General features: G+C 38.6%; 1 protein-coding gene across 6 annotated transcripts in view; it reads right to left on the reverse strand.

The window, feature by feature from the left end:
- The window catches only part of LMO3 (LIM domain only 3), a 64,336-nt gene that overhangs the window by 35,822 nt on the left and 2,958 nt on the right, over positions 1 to 25,556 (reverse strand). The window contains exons 1-3 of one of the 6 annotated variants that reach the window (XM_020879645.2): positions 25,484 to 25,556; positions 24,666 to 24,732; positions 19,010 to 19,223 (exon numbers count right to left, since the gene is read on the reverse strand). The exon at positions 25,484 to 25,556 is cut by the window's right edge and continues 15 nt beyond it. In XM_020879645.2, the coding sequence (XP_020735304.1) occupies positions 19,010 to 19,215 (206 nt within the window). In that variant the 5' untranslated portion in view covers positions 19,216 to 19,223; positions 24,666 to 24,732; positions 25,484 to 25,556. Of the gene's footprint in view, positions 1 to 19,009; positions 19,224 to 23,133; positions 23,220 to 23,409; positions 23,613 to 24,197; positions 24,286 to 24,665; positions 25,331 to 25,483 lie in introns of those variants that run through there. The other 5 variants (XM_070453679.1, XM_070453680.1, XM_020879638.2 and 2 more) reach the window with 5 other exon arrangements.

The raw sequence follows: 25,556 nt of genomic DNA on the forward strand, positions 1-25,556 counted from the left end.
TAGTTGCTGGTACTTTTTAAGTATTATTCAGAAACACAATTAGTTTCTATAAATTTTAATATTATCTTTATCAGGTTATGGTACTACATGGCACTATATTAGAGTTATGTTAATTCTGTATAAGTTGAGTTGTGGATATTGCTTCCTGTTAACATTTACTGCAGATGCCAAGGAAGTTGCTAAATATATATAGCTTAAGCCTAGAGGAGAATAATGCACTGCAGGTAGAGATTTAAGAGTATCACAATACAAGAGGAATGAAAATCATGAAGACAGATAATATCTTCCAGGAGAAAATGTGCACCTCAATAAGATCAGTGTTCCTAAGGTATTTTCCTTCACTCTTTTAAGTGTCTGATGGGGATGAGATACCCAGAAAAGAGTCTGAACTGTGTAAGGTCATGGCATCTAAGACTGTAGAAAGCTTTTATAAAGGAGTGATCAACATTATTAAAAGAAAAAGAACCTAACAGGGGATCCTTGAGAAAAAGTCCATTTGTTTCAGCAATTAGATACCAAGAAAAGCAATTTCAGTAGATTATTTAGAAGTAAAAGTCAGGTCACAGGAGGATGATATTGAAGAGAGGGAGATTATTCCTCTAAAAATACTGAACAATAAAGGAACTGGACACCACCAACATATATCGGCACAGTGGTAAAGAGTCCATCTGACAATGCAGGAAATGTGAGTTTGATCCCTGGATCAGGAAGATCCCCTGGAGGAGAAAATGGCAACCCACTCCAGTATTCTTGTCTGGAAAATTCCAAGGACAGAGAAGTCTGGTGGGCTATTGTCATGATGTTGCAAATAGTAGGACATGACTGAGCACACAGGCATGTATGAAACATATATCTGTAGGATAAAGATTTTCTCCTTCAGAACCAGAACATTTTGAGTATATTCACATGTTGAGGGTCAAAAGTTTATAAAGAAAGAAAATACTAAAGATACTAAAGAAAAAGGAGATACTAAATCAAAAGAAAACCCACAGGATACTGGAGGGAATGGAGCCAAGGACAAGCAACAAGAACACCTCATTCACAGAGATGAGATTAAAAAAAAGTTAAAAGTAAATAGAAAAGTAGATTAAATGTAAATGGTGGTAGAGAGCTGATTTATATCAAGCCTGATGGCTTCAATTTTGAAGGCAGCAGCAAAGACATTGGACAACTCTCCAAAAACGGGCCTCAAGGGGAACGATGAATGTTCAGTAGAGCTGTTGAAGGTCATGAGCAAGGATGGTGGCCAAGTACAAATAACTGGTTCATCCCTTGAGGCCGAGTGAGAGGAAAACCAATTATTTGTGGGAGCATCCATTTATATTTTATTTCCTTGTTTCCAGCGATGCTCAGTCATGCCATTGGAGTAGAAAAGCAGGGAGTGAAATACCAATGACAATTTGTCACACAAGTCTTGCTGGGCACCAAGATAAAAGGGGAGGCATGGCAGAAGATGGAAGGGGGCTTACATGACCAACAGTTGGGTTCAAGCTGGACAGGGAAGAAGCCTGACAGATTTAACCAAATTAAGGGAAAAAGACATAATGGAAGAGCTGAATGTTTGAAATAAAAAAACAGCTATATTGCAAGTGAGTCAAGATGATATTATGGAGTTTAAGATTCTTGAGATGGGGACTTCCCTGGCAGTTCAGTGGTTGAGACTCTGCACCGCCACTGCAGAGGGCACAAGTTCAATCCCTGGTCAGGGAACTAAGATCCCACATGACACAGTGGTGGTCAACACAGTCAGGTCCAACTCTTTGTGACCCCATGGGCTGAAGCCTGACAGGCTCCTCTGTCCTTGAGATTCTCCAGGCAAGAATACTGGAGTGGGTTGCCATTCCCTTCTCCATGGCCCAGCCAAAAAAAAAAAAAAAAAGATTGCTAAGATGAAATATTTATCTTTAAGGACAAGGAGCTTTGTGTGATCCTAGGAATGGAGGGCTGATGTTTAATATTTAAGGGAGTTCAACAAGTTATGACTGGTTTCAGATAGGTCCTCTATAAGCCTTTTGAAATCGCCAATAATTATGACAATAGAGAAATGACAGGAGTGAGAAACGGTAAAAATTAGTGTAACCAAACTGTATTGAGTTTTTTTCAGAGGATGATGCATTTTTATTAGTTGATAGAGACAGTTGTGTGTATCCAAGAGAATACCAGCTTCTTTTGGTTTCATGGAACATGGATTTTACTCAGTTAAGTAGTGCTGTGCCCTTGTGGACAGCTGAAAGGAATGCCATCTCCTTAAAGGAGAGGCAAAACTCTGTTAAAGCAAAGACGAAACTCAGTTAAAGGCAATGTTCTGATGGAAAAAAGCCAAAAGATAATAGACATAGACAATGACACGAGGTTTCTAGAAGACCCAGTAGAAATGTGTTGAGCTGAGGCACCAGTAGAAATAAGGCACCAGTAGAAATACAGCAAATGGGGAAAGGGATGGAAGTGAGAGGATTAGATCAAATTGATGGGCAAAGGGGTGGTGGCAGTGGATTTGTCCTTCACCCAGTGGTCAATAATTACAGGGCTGAAGAGCTCGTTTAGAAGTATATGGGAAGGGACTTCCCTGGTGAGCTGGTGGTTAGGACTTCACCTTCCAATGTAGGGGGTGCAGGTTCGATCCCTGGTTGGGGAGCCAAGACCTCACATGTCTCACAGCCAAAAAAACCAAAACATAAAACATAAGCAATATCATAGAAAATCCAATAAAGACTTTAAAATGGTCCACATTAAAAAAAAAAATCTTTAAAAAAAAGAAGTATATGGGAAAAGAACCTTGAAAAAGAGTGGATATAGGTATATGTATAAATGAATCACTTTGTGGTACACCTGTGGAGAAGGAAATGGCAACCCATTCCAGTATTCTTGCTTGGAGAATCCCATGGACAGAGGAGCCTGGGGGGGATACAGTCCACGGGGTCACAAAGAATTGGACATAACTGAGCATGGCACGCCACGTGGTACCCCTGAAACTAACACAACATTGTAATCAACTAAAATATAAAACAACATTTTGAAAAAAATTTAAAAAGAAAAAAAAACCCTTATTTCATAATTTAAAAAATAAGTAGATGACCTCAACTATCTTAACTTGGGCACAGCAAGGGCTCCTGAAGATATATTGCTCAGTCCCAGGGAAACGGCAATTACCATGAGGTTCTAGAAAAGACAAAGAGCTCTTTTCTTAGAAGGGACTTTCTCCCACCTCCCAGGGCAGTGAGTTCCCTCCCCATTGCAGTTCTCTCCAGTGTCGTTTACCCACTTTGATTATTTAAACAATTTCATTTCCATGATTTCAAAATCTCCCAGGAGATGTCTGAAACAGGAACATAACGAGTATACATGGGATGCAGGATGGTGATCCTGTCTTCAAGAATTCAGGATGCAAAGAAACACTTTCAAACATTTCAATCAACTGTATGGATTAAAAAGCCTGGTCAGGAACTTTTCTTATTCTAAGATGAGGGGGAAAGTTCAATACTGAAGCCATAGGACATTGTGTGATACAGCAAACAAAGCCCATAACTGCATCTCTAACACACTGCAATGTCTGCGGTTATTTATAAACATTTTCTTCAATGCCAGCTAATGGTGAGCCCTCATGCACAATCCTGTGGAAGGTTTTCAGGGGTCAAGGTCAAGTGTAGAGCTCTCTGAAGTGATCCAAAAAATATATTAAAGCTATCAGAAGAAATAGGTTAGTATCTAGTTTTTCAGGTAATCAATCCACCATAGACACCATTTCCTTCAGATAACTTTCTAAAAAATAAGCACTGAGAAGCAGCATGTGAAATTGTAATCTCTGGCAAGAATACTGACGGCAGAGGTACTATGATGTGATCCAGTTCACATAGGGAATTTCAGAAACATCACTAAAAGGTGTGCAGACATGGAGAATTGAGGATTCCAGCCTTCTTCTGCATGAACTTCTGTGCCTACAACAACATACAGCTGAAGCAGAGGCCCTGAACAATGCGTCTGGACAACAGGCATTACCTTCTAGAAGAATCTGTGGTATAACATCATTAGATTGGAGCCAACTGCCTTTTGGAGGACATCTGCAAAGACACAGCACTGCATCTTGGGACATCCTTTCTTGGCACAATCAGCTGCCTCCCTGGACCCATCCTGGTGGTGGCAATGAAACTACGCCATCGGGGCTGCACTGATGGTGCAGTCTTACACGGCTTCCCTGGTGCTCAGATGGTAAAGAAAACCCCCTGCAAGGCAGGAGACCCAGCTTCAATGCTTGGGTCAGGAAGATCCCCTGGAGAAGGGCATGGCAACCCACTCCAGTATTTTTGCCTGGACAATCCCACGGGTAGAGGAGCCTGGCAGGCTACAGTCCATGGGGTCCTAAAGAGTCGTACACGATTGAGCATCTAACACTTTCACTTTCAACAGGGTAGCGGACATAAGATATGTATTATTTGATTCTCCAAACCAGTGAATGATATATTTTCCATTTCTCTGCTACCCAAGTTAAACTTTGAAACTCACACTATATATTGCATTACTTTTGTAAACTTTCTCCCAAACGAACATGTAATCCGTACACAGTTGGCATCAAATATCACTGGATGGCAGATGAGTTTTTAAAATGGTAAAATTAGATACTACATCTGATCTAAATTCATGGAGTTTTCCTCTCTAATATGAGAGCTATGTGATAGCTTAAAAATACATGTTTTGTTATCCTTATGTAGCAGTTTATTCATTAGTATATTCTGTATTCTTCTGCAATCCAATGTATCTCATCATATCTCATATTTGGTTATTTTCCTTCTCAAAATTCCCTGTTACAAACCCAATTCATTTAACTACCAAACTATGTCCATAGGAGACTTGGACAATAGCTTACTCTTTAAATTATAGTGATTGTGGGTGCTGCTAACCTGTCAATCTCATATTTATAAACTACACACACAAAAATGAAATGAACAAAGTGATTTCAGACTAACCAGCTCTGACTACACATTTTGAGAAAATCACGGGGTGTGCCTAGGATCCAATGAGAACAATTTGCTACGCACTGCAGTGTTACAGCTTTCTAAATGGTAAGTAACTGTTTAAAAATTCCAAAGCCTTCTTAAAATGTTGCACTTAAACATTTCTGCAATAAAATCTTATTGAACTGTTGCTTTCATTAATTTTCTACAGACTAGAGAGCAAGGAATTCAAGTTCGATTTTTTTTTTCCTTTTAACTTTGCCTACTACTAGCAAATAAACTGTGCCTCTTTTTTAAATAAACCCTTGGCCTTGAGTTTTGGCCCCTTAATAGTAGTCTACATGGTTGACTACCCTTGGTGTTAAATTTTCTTAAATTGTATTTCTGTCAGTGTATCATTTTTTTAAGCAATGGACCCTATAATAGCAAGCACTGGTCTGTCAGGAGTGCATTTTACCAGCACGACACAAGTATTTTTCACTACAGGAGACAAACAATGATATGTATTACATGCAGTAAACACTGCCTTTGGTACATAGGGTTCTTTTAGCATTTATCTGTCCAAACTCTCACTGTGTCCAGAATTGGGGGTTGCCGGGAAGGGAGAGAAACCCTGCCTTATATTAATGTTGCCAGTGGCTATAGTACAGTTTTAGAAAGAGTCCACATACACTGGATATTTCTCATGAAAGCAAACCTTGATTTAATGTTAAATGAACAGAGTCAGGCATAGCAGTTCATGCTCAGTCCTTTTCTTTCAAACAGCTCTACATCTCCCTTTGGAAACTCTTTTCCCAAGTACTGGTACTCCCTTCCTTTCATTCACACGTATCACTACCAAACAACTTGCAATCAAGCTTAAAACGCTATTAAAAATAAGAGTGCTCTCCAAATTGGAGGTACGTAAATCTCAGGGATCCTTAAACAAGGAACAGTTTTTCTGTTTATTTGATACCTTAGCCTTCCTAATTTTAGAAATGTACAATGGAATATTTATCGATATCTATTTAAATTGAGGGTGCCCATTTAAACTTCCTCCTCAGGATAAAGGTATATAATCAAAATGTTTTCGAGAAAACTGTGAAAAAGAATACCAGTTAAAATATTGGCATTCAACTGTCCTTGCCACCTGAGGAAAAAAGATATATAAGTCAAGACTACAAATGAAACTTAAAGCAAGCTAACATTTTATATATAATTCTACCCTATGGGATATTAAATATAATGCTTTACAAGGTCATAGAACTTTCACATGCTTGAATGTGGAGAGCGTGGGCATATAAGACATTTTAGAAAACTACCACCTCAGTTACAAAGAAAATCACATGTTCAGTAATTTCCATCAAAGATTCAAATTCATCTTACTTTATGCAAAATACACTATAATCTTAATTTAACAACCCATTCCAGATTCCCATAATCTCCACTCTTAAATTCTTTTTTTCCTATATGGCTTCAGGCGCATGTGGTATTGAAGCATTTCTTCATCTATCTTCTTTGTAGATGAAAAGTAAAAGATCTTATTATGTTACTAGCCTTTCATATTCTTGATTATCAATCATCCTTAAATCTCATCTTAATCTGTTTCCTTAGTCTTTTCATCTTTTTTCTTAGTCTCTTTTCTTTTTTCTTTTAATTTTCTGTCTTATCTTCATATGTGTGTGTGTGTGTGTGTGTGTGTGTGTTCAGTCATGTAAGACTCTCTGCGGCCGCATGGACTGTAGCTCCCCTGGCTCTTCTGTCCATGTAATTTTCCAGGCAAGAACGCTGGAGTATGTTGCCAGTTCCCACTCCAGGGGATCTTCCCGGCCCAGGGATCAAACCTGCGTCTCTCGCATCTCCTGCAGTGGTAGGCAGATTCTTTACCACTGGCTCCACCTGGTAGCGCCATAACTACCCTTAACTCAGTGCAGTTCTTCCTCTGTAACAACAGACGCTTACGATAGAGTGCTGGCCTGTGGGTTGATTCTTCCCTTATGGTGTCTCACTGACACTGCCTGAGTGGGTTTGCTACTACTATTTACAGATAGGTAAACTGAGGCTTGGAGAGGTTCAGTAAATTGCTAGGAAGATACAACTAGGAAGTAGCAGAACAAGGGCAGACATCACATCTGTACTCCTCACCTTGATGCCTCTGAAACCTAGGGATTAGGTCTAACTAGCATCTGCTTTGGGAGATGCTTAGAGAATTAGTAAGAACTGATACACATTTTTCTTTCTATAAAGTAATACCACAGAAGGTAAAAACAGCAGATGAATGAATGCATCCTAATAATCACATGACTAACATGCCATTAATGATAGCTGGAGTGGGGTAACACAATATGGTAGATTAATGAGAAATACCCAAGTGAAATGATTTAAAATACACTGTATGTGTTAAAATGAAAGGCAGAGTGAGCTTGTGACGTTATTTTTATTTATTACTTTTTTCCCCCCAATTTGTGACTTTAGAAGCACAGTGAAAAACTGAGTTTTGGTGAACCTGAAAGGTTCTGTTTACTCCTAAGCAGACAAATCCACAAAGGAAAATCAAAAATGTTTTTAAAAATTTTAATGTCCTCAAAATACATAACTTTTTTCTTAGGTCATTGCAGCAACCCACAGTTAATTGAGAAGACAAAGCATTTAACACCTTTAGTGGAGTAAGCATGTGATCTCTATGCTAAAGATGATAGTTAATTTAATAACTATCACTGATAAGATTATTTCAACACTTAGCAGACTATCAGTCAAGACCAAGTGTCTTTTCCTTAAAATCAAGCTCAAACGGGGGGTCTTCCCTGGTGGTCCAGTGGTTAAAACTTTGCACTTCCACTGCAGGAGATGATAATTAGGGCAAATATGTTATTTTAAATGCTTTGTACCAGAAACTAATTTCATTAAACAAGATTCGGCTTGACTTTAGAAATAATGGCAAAAGATCACTTCTCAGAGAGAGAATAACTGACGTTTCTCTTCAAGAGTAGAAACCGGCAGTCAATGAAAAATCCATATCTTTTTACATAAACATTCAAAAATATCAATCCCTGGTTAGGGAACTAAGATCCTGCATGCTGCATGGCATGGCCAAAAATCTTTTTTTAAAAAATCAAGCTCAAATTGATTCATTTTGGAAGGTGAGAATCACAAAGTGATTAGGAATATAGGTCTTCAGTTTAAAGGAGGACACATGCCCCACCTACCAAACAGAATAGAAGGGCTACTAGAAACCGTAACAGGAAAAGAAGAAAACAAAACACTTAGGATGTGCAGGGTGACAGTAGGAATTAAGGCTTGCAAAGTCATCTGGCCACCACTTCATAGCTTTCTGGAAAGTATGTTCGAGATTTCTTTGTGCATGAGGTGTAGACAATCACCGCTTTGAAAGCTCACTTGTTCATGCTGTGACTCTGTAAGATCAACGGGCAGCTTCTTAGCCAACACCCATAATGCAACCTAGCCCATTTTATACATTTAAATACAGGCTCAAGCACTTTGATTGTATTTACTGCTTGAATTTAACTTTTAATTTTAAAAGTACAAATAGCTGGCACGTCCAGATCCCACTCTCACAAAGAAGAATGCATATTAATCTCTCAGTTTGGAAGATGAATGCCTGGCTCTTCTTAATGTGAAATTAAAATTAGTGAGCTAGGGTTAGGTCAGGGGTGAGAAGCAGGAGTATAAACAGAACACTTCTGTAACAATTTATCTCATCTCATTGAGAAGGTGATTCAATTGTTTTAAGTAATAATACATCTTTGATGTATTTCCTCTAAATGCTGGATTTGGAAACATTGACAATAATCAGAGCAAATATGTCATTTTAAATGTTTTGTACCAGAAATTAATTTCATTAAACAAGACTCAGTTTGACTTTAAAAATAATGGAAAAAGATCACTTTTCAGAGTTAGAATAACTGACATTTCCCCTTCAAGAGTAGAAATGGGCAACCTATGAAAAATCCATATCTTTGCAATTTTTACTACATAAGTATTCAAAAATATAAATTATATTGTGATCAGGGCAGAGTTTAATGACGTCTTTGGCCAAGGTGTTACCTTCACCTGTGCTGTGTTGGCAGCTTTAGCTCATCAATATGAACATTCCTATTGTATTATATAATAAATACTCCAATAACCACATAGTAGACATGTGTAGATGTATCAGTTTCAACTCAGACATACAACTATACCATCTCCGTGAATCAGCAACAGTCAAATGACCTAATCCTGAGGACTATTTTGAGACACATACTTCACAACTATTATATAATCACACAGGGTCATCACTGAAGCCAAAGAAAAAAGACATTAAATAAAAAACAACCAGTAAATTATACATTAAAATGATCCCATTCAATTTAGCAGATGAGTTCTGTAGTCCCAAATGGGAATTCAGCCTATAACAGCCTGAGTTAGCGTCACAGTGGTTCTCACCTGACATTTAGGAAAGTGCAGGGGGCATTCGTGGTTGGAACAGTGATACCACGGTCCCACAAAAGCATATAGTGGCTGCCTCTAACCCTTGCTTCTTCCTCTCTGTCTCACTCCAACCACACGAGCATCCTTGATTTTCTTCAAACACATTAGAAAATCTTCTACTTCAAGTTCTTCACACTGACTGGCCTCTGTGCCCAGAATGTCCTACCTGTACATCCACATGGCTGGCTCCATCACTTTCTTTAGGTCTTTATTCAAGTCACCCTCTCAACCAACTGTGCCTGTCTATCCTGTTTAATTTTTCAAATCCTTATCTCCTCCCCACCACATTCACACAGGCATCATCACCCACAAATACAAACTCTGCAAACCTCTTCAGTTCAGTTCAGTCGCTCAGTCGTGTCCGACTCCTTGCGACCTGCCAGGCTTCCCTGTCCATCGCCAACTCCTGCAGCTTGCTCAAACTCTTACGCTACTCCATTATTCCTGTAGCATTTATTATCTTCCTAATGTACTCAATACTTATTTTGTTGATTACCTGCTTTCCCAACTAGAATATAATCTCTACAAGGAAGGAGTTATTTCTGTTTTACTCCGCCTTGCGTCTGACTCTATGTGACCCCACGGACTGTAGCCTGCCAGGCTCCTCGGTCCACGGGATTTTCTCAGCAAGAATACTGGAATGGGTGGCTATTTCCTCCTCCAGGGGATCTTCGTGACCCAGGACTGAAACTTCATCTCCTGCAATGGCAGGCAGATTCTTTACCACCAGTGCCACCTGGAAGCCCCACCTAGAGTGTATAGGACAAAAGTTGTTCAGTGGAGAAACGGGGAACTATGATGCCAAATGTTTTGCCATCTGTTGATAACTTACCAGTATCTGCAGTGAGAGCTGAATGATACAAACAGCATGAAAGTTACAAGGCTAACTCTATCTTCCTCTGCATCTAAAACTTAACTATGAAGCTTGAGTCTCAGTTTTTATAAAAGGACTACTGGCTTACCAAAGGATTTTCAGAGTACAACTTTTACTTATTATTTATAACGTCCCTTCTGAAATTTTTTTTCTACTCATTCCTAATTATACCTCTTCTCATTCTCTGTATTGGTTCCATCTGATAGAACCATACTAAAACTCCATTTATTTTTTCCTTAGTTATTTAACAATGGTGAGTATATCAGCTGCAAAAAAAAAAAAAAAACAATTGAAAAATAATTTGCCATTAAGTGCTTCCTAAATTTCCCAGACTATCTTATTCTTTACATAGTAAAATATTAATAGTTTTATATTTATGTATTATACAAAATCAATTAGAAATATAAAGTTATATATTCATTATTTATATAAATGAAAATATTAGCATTCAAATATTTGTCAAGCAACTAAATGGCTTCATTTTCAAACTGCTAGAGACAGCAAAACATGTAATTATAAATACCAAACATGTAATCATAAATATGAGCCCCAATCCTATTCACTCAGCAAGGACATGTTGTCAAAAGAAGGGGTTCTTGTAGCTTAGAACCTTTTTCATTTTTTCTTCCTAATAAACGGTCACAGAAAATACTAGTTGCTAAATTTTAAGGCAATTCAGTAACATTATTTCTTTTTATCTCCCAAAACACAGACATCCCTCAATGGATAGTCACATGTAATACTTATAGGCTTTAAAATTATGTTCATAGTATAGTACAGTTGAACTTCTCACCCGTAAAACTAAATAAACCTGCCAATTCAAACTACTACTCATTTTTAGTGTTAGAAGTTATGATCATTTTTTTCATTCACCTCTCTACTCCCATCCCTTCCACTCAAGCAAAGGAACACTCATCTTAGAAAGTGAAGTGAAAGTGTTAATTGCTCAGTCATGTCTGACTCTTTGGGCCCCCATGGACTGTAGCCTGCCAAGCTCCTCTGTTCATGGAATTCTCCAGGTACGAATACTGGAGTGGGTTGGCATTCCTTTCTCCAGGGGATCTTCCCGACCCAAAGATCGAACTGGGTCTGCTGCACTGCAGGCAGTCTCTTTACAGTCTAAGCTACCTCAGTCTAATATGCAGCTGTTGGTCAGAATGTATTTTTATGGGATGGTTGATAAAAAACAAAGTAAAAGCATCATGCTCAATGCCATAAGGTATTTTGTAAACAGTCTTGACTCTAACTTTTTTGGTGAAATGTGAGCAATCTATCAAAGGGTACTACTTAAGAGATTTCAAAATCTTTTAAAACAAAAAAGGATAATAAAATAATTTCAATAATGATCTGTACCTCTGCTATTAATTGAATTGCTAGAATAAAAACATGGCATTGTTTTAAAAGTTTTCTGAAATCAGAATGAACTAGTGATGTCCAAAACTTCTTTTTGCTCTTGAAGTTGCCTGTTGGGATCCCACAGCATGAGATGGGAATTTATTTTTTCTTGGTGGTATTTAGATCACTATTACATGTTATCATTAGCACATTTTATGATGTTCCCTGCCCCATTACTAATCCATGTCATACTGGATATTTATGTTTACTAAAACTGATTTTGTTTTTATTAATAGGATGGGTTTACTGTAGGCGATGCTCTACTGCATTAGTAATAACAATTTTACTTAAATATGGCTTTGGTGTACTCCTATGCAAATAATCTTTGAAATCCTAAGAGTCTTTTATTTTCCCAGTAGCCCAGTTGGAGAGTTTTTAATATTACATTGAATCATAACAAAACATGCTGGTTAGAGTCTAACTTAACACATGCAGCTTAATGTTAATTTTCCAACTTCAAATCAGAGCTCTAACTATTCCGAGATGACTATTTATCTCAAGTGTGATTTTTGTTTTCAACTAATAAAGTCCACAGCTAGAGAATTTTGCATCATAAAAAACCTAAACTACGGAGCAAAAGAATTCAGCAAAAGAAATGGAATCTTTATATAACTAAAAAAATTCATTGAGAAGAAAAATATATATCAAGAAGTTTTGATGGTACAGAGCAGAAAGCAAAAATGGTGCAGGTGAATGCCCAAGTGACTGATGTGGGATTCATCATAACTATGTTTGTAATACAGCAAATATGCTTGATGAATGTAATAAAAGAGTATGCTTAGGTCCTAAGTTCTTGAGGGAAAAGTTATCCATTTATATGGATAATAAGGGGGGAAAAAACCTCAATAAGCAAAAGAAATTGCTTTAAAGTAAGAAACAAAACTAAATGTCACATTTCTTGCTTCACAATGGAACTTCTACTTCAAAATAAATTTCTTATAAATACCCTTGAGAAAGGGAACATACGGTTAATCATCAAAACAAGTATGTTACGATGGTAGAAACGGAAATGAAGCAGACAGTACTGAACTCCATCGGAGCTGAGAAAAACAGAATTGGGTGATAAAAATCACAAGGGAATAAAGTTAGGCCTTCCGCAGTATTATAAAACTTGTCTTTCCTCTTAGAATGGTGAACACCCTGTAGGAATAAGTCAGTGCTATGGTTTACAATACTAAGGAATTAGCTGGCATCAAGTATCTGAATTTTACAAGTTTCAAAGCCTGCCAAAGTATGGTGATCTGGTAAAAGTCAATTATGACCAAAGGCAATGCACATTCTAAGGTTGTATAGATTCTAATATCTGTAAGCGCAGTATGCCTACACACACCTACATCTCTTTAGGTGCTTACAAAGGGAAATGCCGTGAATCAGTAGGAATAATTGCTTGTATAAGCTGATTAAAAAATTAAAAAGGAGGAAAATGCCTTTTTAAAGAAATGTGGCTAATGTAAATGCTGTTTTAAAAAGCTATCTGGTTGATTGAGAGAGTATTGCTATTTTTATTTTTACTTTCCTTGTTTTCAAGATCTTGTCCTACATTTACAATCCACATATTTTAACATTTATTGATAAAAGTAAGAAATGTTAATTTCTTTTTAGAAGATAGTATGAGGTTACAACGTATAATTTTGAATGATAAAAGACATTCTCATAGGAACTGGTTTTTCAAACCAAATAGTAAAATAAGATTTCAATGACTCACAATATAATGAGAAAAAAATACAATGGTCGTTTAGGTTGGTGCAATTCTTCTTTAAGGCTACATAATTTTAATGTAAGGCAGAAAACTGAACTACATAATGCATTTCTACAATGCATATATTCATCAAAACCATTTACAAAATTATTACTTTCAGCATATTTTTAAACTGATTGCTTAATAAATTATGTTTATGCAGTCAAAACAGCATTAACATTTACTGTTAGTCACTTAATGGAAGTTAATGGTGAGCTTATAAATGAAGTGCTGGCTTACTTTGATATACTTTAAGAGCAACCAAAAATAAGAGATTCTTTCCCAGAGTTCTATGTATTTATAAAGTGCAAAATAAGCAATTTTAGCAATTCTCAAATGTAGTTCTTCCATATGTATTTAATCCTAAATATACTTGTAGAAACAGAATATTTTTCTGCTAAGTCAGGTATGTCTAACTTATCCATTTTATGTGTAAAAACTATCTTGATTGAAGTATTCCATGCTTTATGAAAAGATAAAAAACAGTAAAGACATAGAAACAGTGTGAAGTATTTTATTTTTAATATTCTTGGTGGGGGTTACTTTCAGTGACAATATCTCAAGTCTGTAAAACAAACCAAAAGTCACAAAACTAGAATAATTAAGTAAGTACTCATTCCCTGAAAATGAGTACATTACAGAATTAAGGACAGATAAATTTATAAATAAGAAATTCTCTATGTAGATAGGATATTTTTAACAGAGACTGTTGCTCAGGAATTCTAGTGTGGATCTACCAATTTTTCTCTGAAGCAAGGGGCATTCTCCCAAAGTACTGTACAAAATTATCTCTCTTGATTTGTGCTGGTCCATGAATAATATATACTATAAAATGCTTGAAATAGAATGCAATATGCTTTTCTATAATAAACAGAAAAATAAACTTAAAATTATAATATTTTATAAAGTTGTAAATAAAGCAAGATAGTTTGCAGGAAATATAGCAGTATTTTTAAAAGACCCTAGAGTCTAATACACTTAGGTAGCAAAATATCTCAAAATACTAAGATTAGCTTAGACATTTAAATATGATAAGTTATGACTATAATAAAATGTTAAGAAAGCTCAAATTAAAAAAATTTATTTGGGAGGAGCTTCACTCCATATAAAAGATTAGTTTTTTTTGGAATTTAAAACAATAAAAAGTTATATTTCAAATAATAATAATGTGCTGCTCTCTAGGGAAGATCTTTTCAACTGCCTAATATCTAAAAGAGGACAAAGCAGGAAAAACAGAATGAATATGTCAGTTAGCATTAAAATAAGAATCTGTGCAGTGAACTGTCAGATAAAATAATATTAATAATATATTCATATTTACTTTTAAGGCCATAATTATCTACTAACATAAATTTAATCTCATAAAAGTTTATTTAGAAGCTCCAGTTTTGATCAGTGTGAAATAAAGTTATAGCTTGGTTAATGCTCTATGTAGCATTTAATTTTTCTATTGTAAAAATCATATTATTACACTGAAGCACATAAAATTTGCAATCAGCATCACAGTTTCAAATCCTTTTTGTTAACTGGTAACTGTGGTGGAGCATGAAGCATCACTCTTTCCCAGTACTTTCATTTTAAACAAATCATCCTCATGTATAAAAATAGCAAATTGTATTAAATTTTATACAAGATGTTTTCTGTTCCTTGTGTAGAAAAAGCTATATGTAGCTTTCCCTATAGCTTTGAGTACATTCTCTGGTAAAACATCATTCATAGAGATGCAAGATACAGCCTTTATCACCTTGATGCTTAAAATACACCACAAGTAAGAAAATGCAGGCTTAAACTTAAAAACTGGCAAAAATGGCCCAAAAGCTTAAGTGCAAATGCTACACTGCCTCCAAGTTGAGAAGTAAAGTACTATGGTTTATCTCATGGTTCTGACTTCATGAAATTTGACATAAAATCTTAATTCTAAAACTGATGACATAATAACTACTTTATTCATATTTACCAAACAAATCAGAATGATAGATAGTTTAGTAGTAACTATAGTCCTGTAAACATCATTACTAAACCTTGGCTAGTTTTGCATAGTAATTGCTAATTTACTTTATGCATTCTTTAGCTCAAGGCACAAAAATGCTTCCATGTCTACTTTGTCATAAACAACTTAAAAAAAATCTCTAACTGTATGGGATATATTTTTAACAGATACATTGTTAGGTCTTGGCATATAAATATCAGTGGGCAGATTGACTTCATAGTTTAAGTCAGAAAGCATGTTTAATACAGGAATTTTTAAAATGTCAATGTTTCTGTTCCTATTTCTAATGAGTTTCTGAGGATGGCGAGCAAACCTACAAACAGACAAATCCCCTCTCATCAGACACGTTCATCTTATATTCTCCAGAAAAAATAAAAAATACTATATCAGCCCTGTTATGGAAAGTGTACTGTCAAGATTTGAAACTTAGTAATAAACTGTAAAACTGTTTTCTTTTTCTTAAATACAGCTAAATGCGCCTCAAAGAAGAAAAAATTGTTGCAGTAAGTTTCCAACACCCTAAAGAAAATATCTTATGATTTAAATTCTTATATTTATCATTCAAAGAACTTGTAAAAACCTGTCATCACCACCAGTACTCAGAATAAGGCAAAATATTAATAAAACGTAGGAACTTCAAGATTCACTGCTCAGCAATAAAAGTGCTTTTTGTGTTCTTTTGGAAGAAGTTAACTAGGAAGTCAAATACACTTGGCAAAAAGTATTTCACTCTTCTTTAGATGTGAAAAATTATCTGGCCCAAGATAGTATCTATAACCTATAATTTACTGGTGCAGGTAAGCTACTTTTTCTTTATCATTTCCCATGTTCTTATTTAGATGCCTGGAAAGTTAGACCCAGAAATACAAACCTGTAAAGTATGCATGGCTCGTTTGTGCCTCAAAAATATTGCATGATATCCAAAAACCAGTCTAAACTACTTTTTAATAGGATTTAAATGGTTAAGCGGTGGCTGTGCAAAATACAAGAAAGCAATGTGCTGAACACAGAAGGAAATGAGAAGTTATTTTCAAAGCTCGGGAAAACAGCCACAGAATATTACTTGTTCACTGATCATACTGCAGATTTTATGTAATTAATAAATTATTAGACAGTAACAATTTGAGGTACACCTCCCTTTTCCCCTTAGTTAATTTTTGTCTAACTTAAAATCATGTCTCTCACAGAGCAGGCATAAGCATTTTTGAATGCCTGTTTATACACATTCGAAGAAAATAATTTGTACATAAAATCTGCTTGAACATCTTCATCTATCTGACATACAGAATCAGATTATTTTTTTCCAATCAGAGACATATGCTTTTAAACAGACAGAATTTCACTGTGCTATGCACTTTCCACATAAAATACCACATCTGCAGCATAATCTATATAACACATAACACGGTGTTTCACACCCATACCATTTACCCATTTCACTTCTGCAGTTTTTAAGTGTTGATGAACTACTTCTTGCCAAAGAAGCCACGTTATATACAACAAAACCTTCAGTTTAAATAAGGGATAAGCTTGCTGTTAACAACTCAGTTTGAAATGTTAACAACCCTTAGGCTGTTAACATAACAACTGGCCATTAATGTGGTAATGACCAATTTGAGAGGAAATTGCACTCTGAGAAATGAATATATTGGCAATCTGGACCAGGGTTTAAATTTGAAAGAGTTAAGATTAAAAAAAAAAAAAAGTAACAAGATTAAAAGTTTGAGCTTATCAGAAATCAACTAAAAGTTGTATCACACAAAGCAGCAGATAAGACTCTTAGAGATAAAGATTTCTGAGATGAAAACTATTTTGATAAATTCCCTTCAACAACACACTTACTTGAGACTATCAAATACCAGTTGAACAACTTATTTTTATTACCATAGAAAACAATACAAGGTTACTTTCTCTGCTCTCGACTTGGTCGACAACCGCAAGATTTTCACTCAGGACACAGGTATTTCATTGGCAAATTTGTATTTTTGAGTTAAAAATAGCCTGAGATTTCAAAAGACTAAATTTGACTCAATTTTTGTCTTTATTGCATATTAGAACACTTTAATCTTGCCTAGACTATATAACCTCCTTGTTTTCGAAAGTGTTGTTACATGAATCCACTGGAGATTCTGCAGTGGTAAACAAAAGTCAGAGTCCAAAAGCCTGTGGCTATTGGTTAGGAGGATAAAGTAAAACTAGGAAGCAATGTCAAGTCGCTAAAAGCAAATACACTCTGTGCAGAAATCAGGCTCTAATTCACAAAGAGCAGAAGAGAATTTTTTATTTGCAAGAGGAAAGTTCCAATACTGCAGAGTCTACAAGAATTCATGGAATAGCTTAATTCTAATGATTAGTTGCAGTAGTTAGAGAACTCCTTCCCTTAAGCCACTTCCTATTTCCATGGCTGGGACCTTACATGTATTTTGTGCCCTTGGAACATACAGAAGTGGCAGCAAGTGGTCATAATTAGTCAGGGGGCTGTCAGATGAAGCAGTCCTAAGACGGGAGAGAGCAGAATCCGATAAACAGTACCAGGCGCACCCTCTTGTAACAACCATTCATCAAACAATATGTTCTTCTACATAGAAACTGAATTGGACCGAAAATAACTGAATTATATATGAAGCAGCACCAAATTCCCCAGAAAACACCTTCCGAAATGACCAAGGAGTTACTGCTGATTGATAAATTTTGTGTCATAAGGGAAAAAAATTCAAAATAAATCACTTAATGTCAGACTAGAAAAAATGATTAATTGTATCAAATATGAAAACCCAAATGATGCCATATATCATTTCTCTAATTTGATAGATCCTACTTTATTAATATAAGTAATTTGCAGCTGAATGAAGTCACAAAATCCCCTGAAAAGCAAAATAATTTTTCTTAAACATAAGTCCATGTGTAGAGTACTAAACGCTGGAATGCAAGATTAACCTGCTTCATGACTTCAGAAACAAGAACATCTGCGTTGTCCTGAAACTGTTCAGATGTTTATAGGTTGGAGAGTGGCTATCATTTCCCTATAATGATGGAGGTCGTTACTTTATTTTCCATAAAGCTACTGGCAAGTCAGGCAGATGAACATTCAAGGGCTATCTTTGCGAAGATCACTTGGAATGCCCTGGGGTTGCGGGCAGGGGGAGGTGTATTCACACTTAGAGGAAGTTTTCAACATCCTTCTAAAGATCCTTCTAATCAATACCAGATAAGAGTTTCAAATGGACTTTCTCTGACAAATCTGAAACAGAAAGATCCTGGAATCACTGAGTGCTACCGCTCAGCCCAACCCTGTCACTTTCCTGCTAAGAAAACTTGTATGCTGATTCACACTGAACACCTTGACATGAACTGGAGGTTCACTTATGCCCAGGTAGGAGCATCAGGCAAGGCAACGGAAACACTCTGAGATACTGTGTTTTCCTGACCATGACTCAAGCCTTCGTTTGTGTCACAGACACAGTGCATTGAAGGCTGCCAGGAGGACATCTTTCAGGAATAGAAGCTAGCAAAAAAGACACGAAACACATGAGTACACTTACAGAAGTATCTTAAAAGGAATCCAGTGATCACTGGTGTGCAAGGCGAATTCCTACCTCAGATAGTCTCTGCGACAAAGGATAAGGTTAGCTTTCGTGTACAGGGTAGAACCCACTTCTCCCAAACGGCAGTCACAGCAGGCACACTTCAGGCAGTCCTCATGCCAGTATTTGTCCAATGCCTTTAGCAGATACCGGTCCTTGATCTTTCGGTTGCAGCCAGCACAACCTTTCGGCTTGGTGTCTGGCTGGACTGAGAGCATTTGTATACCTGAAGGAAGACAAGATCAAATAAGAGAGCTGAGGCTCCAAAAATCAAGAGGGTCCAAAGACCTCCATTAAGTTAAACATTGCTGATTGCCATTTTCAAGGAGTGCTAGACTTTCCACTTAAGGGCTAGGCAGAAATTGGGCTTCCCTGATGGCCCAGATATAGGCTCCTGCCTATATTGCAGGAGACCTGGGTTTGATCCCTGGGTTGGGAAGATCCCTGGAGAACAGAATGGCTACCCATTCCTGGGTTCTTGCCTGGAGAATTCCAAGGTCAGAGCAGTCTGGCTGGCTACAGTCTGGGATAGCAAAGGGTCAGACACGACTGAGAGGCCAACATGTGAATATACAGAAATTGAACTAAATTTTGAAAACAAAGAGGTTCAAACTTTGTTAAGTGTCTTTGTTAGATCATTCATGGAGTCACACCTATAAAGTAGCAAAAATAATCAATTCATCTTGTACGTAAGATGATATCATCTACATGAAGTTAAGTAATAGTAAATAATTTTATATTGGTACAATTTTCTACATAGAGAAGTTCCTTTTGGGATAAAATAGGAGTCAATGGTTAACAATCTAGAAGAAAGCTATTTAACAGACTAATCTGTGTACACACCGTAGGAGTCAAGAATGAGTTGGTGGAAGAAAAGATCACTTTTACGGGATACACTAACCTCACTTAGCAGTAGAGATGTTTACACTTAAGCATAAGAACTGTCACCCGAAAAGCTCACCAATCTTACAATACTTATTTACATCCAAATACTTCCCTCTACGTCCTTGATATTTCAAAGCATTCATTGTGTTAAAAATTTTCAAAATGCACTGACACTCATAAGCATCGGTCCATGCATCTATTAGTGGCAGATCATCTGACTGTAGACTATATTTTTATATAAAATTAAACTATAGGATTAAGTAATTTATTACCATAAACATGTACTTACTTTATAAAGGAAAGAAAAAAAAAAAACAGAAGACAAAGTTTCAATATATATAAAGGTACACAAACATCCACAGGCAAATATATATTATATACATATATTACACAGTACACACATGCTAGACTAGACATAGGGACATTTATACATTTTAGAGACATATTTCCATATCATAAATAAGGAGACGAATTGAATTCTCTGGTTAATACAACTTGATTGAAATTTTTTTTCAGTGAAAGGATATTTGCCTTCGAGTTTCTTCTTTCCTAAATGTCAAACACTCAGCTTTTCAAAAAGCTGAACGAATTATTCACAGCTGCATATGTATCAACTAACACACTTCAAGCACTCTAAACTACTGTAGACACTGATTCCAATTTCTCTTATTTTACAAATTATGATAGCGTGAGAGGTTCAGGGGCTGGCTCAAAGCGGAATGACAGTTCAGCCCAAGACTTGATGGCCTTCTTACAATCCAGAGATACCACTGCTATATTATGCCTCTTCTCTTAGGCAGAAAGTTTTAAACTTGGACAGAGAAGGACACAAAGCACCAAATGTGTCTGCAATTGAAACAGTATCAAGAAAGAAATGCCAAGCCTTAATCTAGAGCATTTTCCGTGTGTTCCCTGCTCCCAAACAGCTAAACCTTTTTTGGTTTCCTCGGATGCCTGATGATAAAGCCTTTACCTTTATTATTTCAGCATCTTTTTCTTTTTTAATCACACTAAGAGACAACAAGACACCATACCCTCACAGCAGAATAACTTTTCTAACTACAAATGATACATGAATTTCACATACTAGTCTTAGATGTTGACTTTCCATTAGAAAATAGCTTCTCTGGTCAGGTGATGGAGCAGGGACCAGCAGCGAGGCATCAGAGTAGCTGCTTTTTCTGCACGGGATGCACAGCCGTGGTCCTCGGATCTGCAGATTAGTAGCTGGATGTGTACAGAGAAGCAGGTGGTATTCCTATAGCCAGCTTTCTATTCCCTTCTTTGAAGAAGCTCGGGGTCTAGTGTAGATTAATCATAACCCTTGATAGCTCTGCTAAATCTCACTCTGTAGAACTTCTAACAAATGAAGTTTCTTTGATCAGAACTAGTTACCGTCTTCTTGCAAGGTTCCACAAGGAATGAATCCCATTAATTACAGTACAGAACATACCCAAGTGCCTCTTAACCGTCTTCCTGGGGGAAGGAAAAACTGTGATATACTAAATGACAGCCTGGATTTCATGATTGAGAACACGAGATGTATGTTTAGAGCAGCTAGTCTAATTACCCAATTTATAAGGCTATTGTTTTTTTCATATCATCAAGCTGAAAATATTTTGATCCAAATCCTTCTTAGTTGTAGCTAAGTTCTGTTTCTCTGAGCTGTGTTCTCATCATCAAGCGTGGAAGGTCAACTATCTTTATTCACGATGCTTTGCGAACAAGACAGGAGATACCAACATTTGGCACAAGCAACACCACCCTGCTTGTCTTCACAAAATGTTTTTGTTGGGCTGACATTTTAATTTAGCACTCAGAAGCCAATTAATATTTGAAACTCTTACAGAATTCTGTTTGGCCTTGGGCGTAGAAGGAGTTTGAGATTTTTACACTCCACCCTGGTACCTTCGTGTCGAGAACACCATCACATTACTCTTGAAAAGGAAATCTTTTTCGATACTCTGCAAGTTAACAGTTGTGGAAAAAAAGAACTATTTTGCAGTCACCACGTTACCCTGTACCAAACAGGCATAAACCAGCCGGCAGCCTCCCTTCAGCATCCTGCAGAACGCGTCTGGGTAAGAGTTATGTGTTCGGAGCTGAGAAACATTTTGCAAGTTGCTTATAGCACATCAGGACCCATAACTAGTTTTAGATTGGCATGTAAATTGTTCTGAGGGAAATTCTTATTGCCTCTGAGACCTTGCCATTCTGAGTTATTTGACAGTTTAAGGGAAATCATAATTTTTAAAAAAGACATAAATAATAGCCTGTGCAGTGTGGTGTGCAGAAATAAGTAGAACCATTTCATTTAAACTCTGGTGAGCTTTTAATTGCCTGGATTGCATTGTGAGGCAGCCTAACGCTTGATTAACTCCATTATGTGCCCTTGTTCTGTGCCATTCATCCGCGCAGTCTCAGCTTCAGTAGTTAACACAACAAAGTAACCACAACTCCACAACACCGCTGGGGTTTAAAAAAAAAATCATAATAAAAGATCTGCAGCACGCAGACCCAGTCTTCTATATTTTTGGACTGACTACACCACAGTGAGTGGAAAACATTTTGTCCCCGTCTGAAGATGCACAGAGAACAGTTTGGGAGAAGGAGCGGGAAGAGGGAATCCATTAAAGGGGGTTGGCAGCAATGAGGTGCCTCAGGAAGATTCGAAAATGGGAATGCAGGTTCTGCAGCTGGGAGCAGTGACACAGATTAAAAGAATTTGGCCAACACCGGCCATTCGATTGCCAAGAGGTACCAAACAAAAGATTTTCTCTCCTCCTGCCCATCTTCATCCTCTCCCCAGCCCCCGGCCCCGATTGGAGAACTGGATTGGGCCTAAAAGCTTGTTTCTCTCTGTTCACTGGCCCAGAGCGTCCCTACAGGCTGTATCCCCCTAAGGGACAACAATGCAAATAGATGTCCCCAGATCTCAGGCGCTGGAGCTGCTTAACTCTGTTCTGCCCCTTCAACTCCCAACCCTCCCCTCCCCATCCTTCCACCACCACCCCCCTCCCCTTTTTGAGCAATGGAGCTGGGAACCAATTTGATTCCCTTTTTCTCCAATGCAGCTGCAAGGCTCAGAGATACTGACATTTTTCCACTCTTATCAGTTTAATTACAGTTACCATGGCAGCAAAGTGCTAGTGCTTGGCAAAGGCCAACAAGAGATTTGCAAGACTGGGTTCAATTTTGATGCAGCTCACATGCAAAATAAAAAAAAAAAAAAAAATAAGAAACATACATACACTCTAACAAAGAATCCCTTGAGGAGTTTATGTTCCAGCCTTTTGTGGTAGTGTCTCTGCCGCCACACAAGGATGCTTTGCAAAGAATGTAGCAGTTATTTGTTGCACCTAGCAAGATTAATTGGTTTAAGCAGCCGTCTTTCAAAGCAGTTACAAACAATAATATTTCAGATCTTTTCCGAGAGACACAAAAGCCGCGGAAGGGCAAGAAGGCTTTGGAGCAGCCGAGAGTGCCGAGCGCCGGCAAAGTACATCTATGATAGATTGTAACCTTACCAAAACTTTTCTCCTTTTTCTGCATGAGTTGACTGAGGCGTGCCTGAGTTGCCGCAGCTTCGCATGGAGCACCTAGCCCAGAGGTAGAAGTGGAAGGGGCTTTCCCTCGGATTTAGCTCAAGTGCGGACCCGGTGCGCAGCCTACAGCCGCCGAGGACCGACTATTGTGAAGCCCACTTTGGGAGCGGGTCGGAGCGGGCGGCGGGCGTGTGGGGGTGGGGGAAGGGATGAGGGCGGCCAGACGAGATGCGGCGCACACCCGGAGCCCCTCGCCGGGTGGCGGCGTACAAAATGATGGCGAATGACAAAGCCACAAGCTTCCCTAACTCTGCCCGTAATCCCCAAATCCCAGCGGCCCCTTTTGGCTTCGTGGTAACAAATGGATTTGATTAAACTGTCACATGCAGCGTTAGCATAGCATATCATGTTCAATATGAAAAAGATCATAAATCTGACTTGTATTTCATAACAGCAATCTGGGTAGCCCCCGTAAAATAAAATGTGCCGCAGCAGTTTGAATCTCCATCGATTAGGACAGGGGCACCTTGCTCGAAGGATCCCCTCTCTTCTCGACACTTCTTCCCAACCTCCCCCTACACCACTTCCCCCCGCCCCCCAGTCAGTCACTTTTCCATCTGGTAGGAACAGTATTTTTGTTACAATGGTACAGTGGACCGGAGGCAGAAGTGGCCTCAGGAACCCAAAGATGGTCATTTCAATTCTTGGGGGAGGGGGGTGATGAATTTCAGAAACTAAGGTCAAAGGGCGGGGGGGTATCCGGAACCCACCTAAGACTGAATTCCCTTCCTACGGGCCGGGCCAGGGCGAGCATCTCCTCTCAAACTCTCCCAGCCTCTGTCTCCCCGGGTGTCGGGGGGCTGGGGTTGGGGGTGTAAATGCCGCAGTTGCTCGGGAACTTTGACTATTATCCACTCGAGTCGTAGTTGAGACGTTCCGCGCCGCAGCCGCTCGGCTCTCCCCGCCTTCCAGCCCCATCTTCCGCCCGCATCTATTTCATGTCTCATCATAAAAATAATGAAGCCTCACATGATTTAAACAAAACCGTCTCAGCAGAGCTGCAGCCCGAGTGAAAGTTGCAGTGCGGAGCCGGGCTGCAGCTCCAGTTTATGCCTCATTAGGAGAGGCTGGGGAAGAAAAAAAAAAAACCCACATCCGCACACGCACGCGCGCACCCGCTGACACACACACACAACCACAAATAAGCCGCCGCGTGTGCACCCAGTTGCTGCACTTACCTTCTCAATTAAGCGATACAGGGGGAGGCCGTTCAGAAAGCACAGTGGCTGCTTTGTAGCTCTTCTCCTTGGGAAAGGTCAAAAAGAAGCATTGTTTGAAAAAAAAAAAAAAAGGAGGGGGAGGGAGGAATCTCTCTTTTTTTTTTTAAGTTTAAAATAATGAGGTCCTCCAGGATCCGCCGAGCAATGGTGTTGACCGCATCTGAGCCACAGGTGTCCTCCTTTTAGGCAACGGCAGTCCGAGGCTGTCTCTCTCTTTCCGTCCTGGCTCAACAGAACTTACCCCGGCAGCACGCGAGGAGCCGAGCTGAAGCAGCCCCGGCTCTCAGCTGCAAAATGCAATCCCTTCCCAGCCAGACCTAATACAGCCCAAGAAAAGGTCACTCAGTTATTACTGAGCCGGCGGAGCCCAGGCAGCGCTTGTCAAGACCACAGAGAAGCAGCTCCCTTCCGATTTAAGACTATTTACCTCTCGCCCCCACCCCTCCCCTCCTCTCGCTTTCCTTCTCTCCCTCCCTCTCTCGCTGGCTCCCTCGCTCGCTCTCGGGTGCCTGTTCTGCAGCTCAGTCAAGTAACAGCCGCCCTCGGAAAGTGCAAAGCAGCCACAAGACAGATCGGGCTTTGTTGCTAATTTCCCAGGGTGAAAATTTACAAGCCTGCGAGTTGCAGTCAGCATCACCCCACGCATATGCTGCTCGCCAACGCTGGGGACGACCCACCCTCCCCAACCACCCCCAACCCCCCGCCCGGGGCGCACAGAATGTGACCTCGGCTGGAGTCGACTTGGAGGGGTTGGGGGGGAGGAGGACAGACCCTACCTCCTGGTCCCGTCCAAAAGAAGTCCTGCGAAAGAGCTCCGGAGGCAAAGGGTAGGGATCCTAAAATAACCGG

Source organism: Odocoileus virginianus, chromosome 23, assembly GCF_023699985.2.
Source record: "Odocoileus virginianus isolate 20LAN1187 ecotype Illinois chromosome 23, Ovbor_1.2, whole genome shotgun sequence".
Lineage (NCBI taxonomy): Eukaryota > Metazoa > Chordata > Mammalia > Artiodactyla > Cervidae > Odocoileus > Odocoileus virginianus.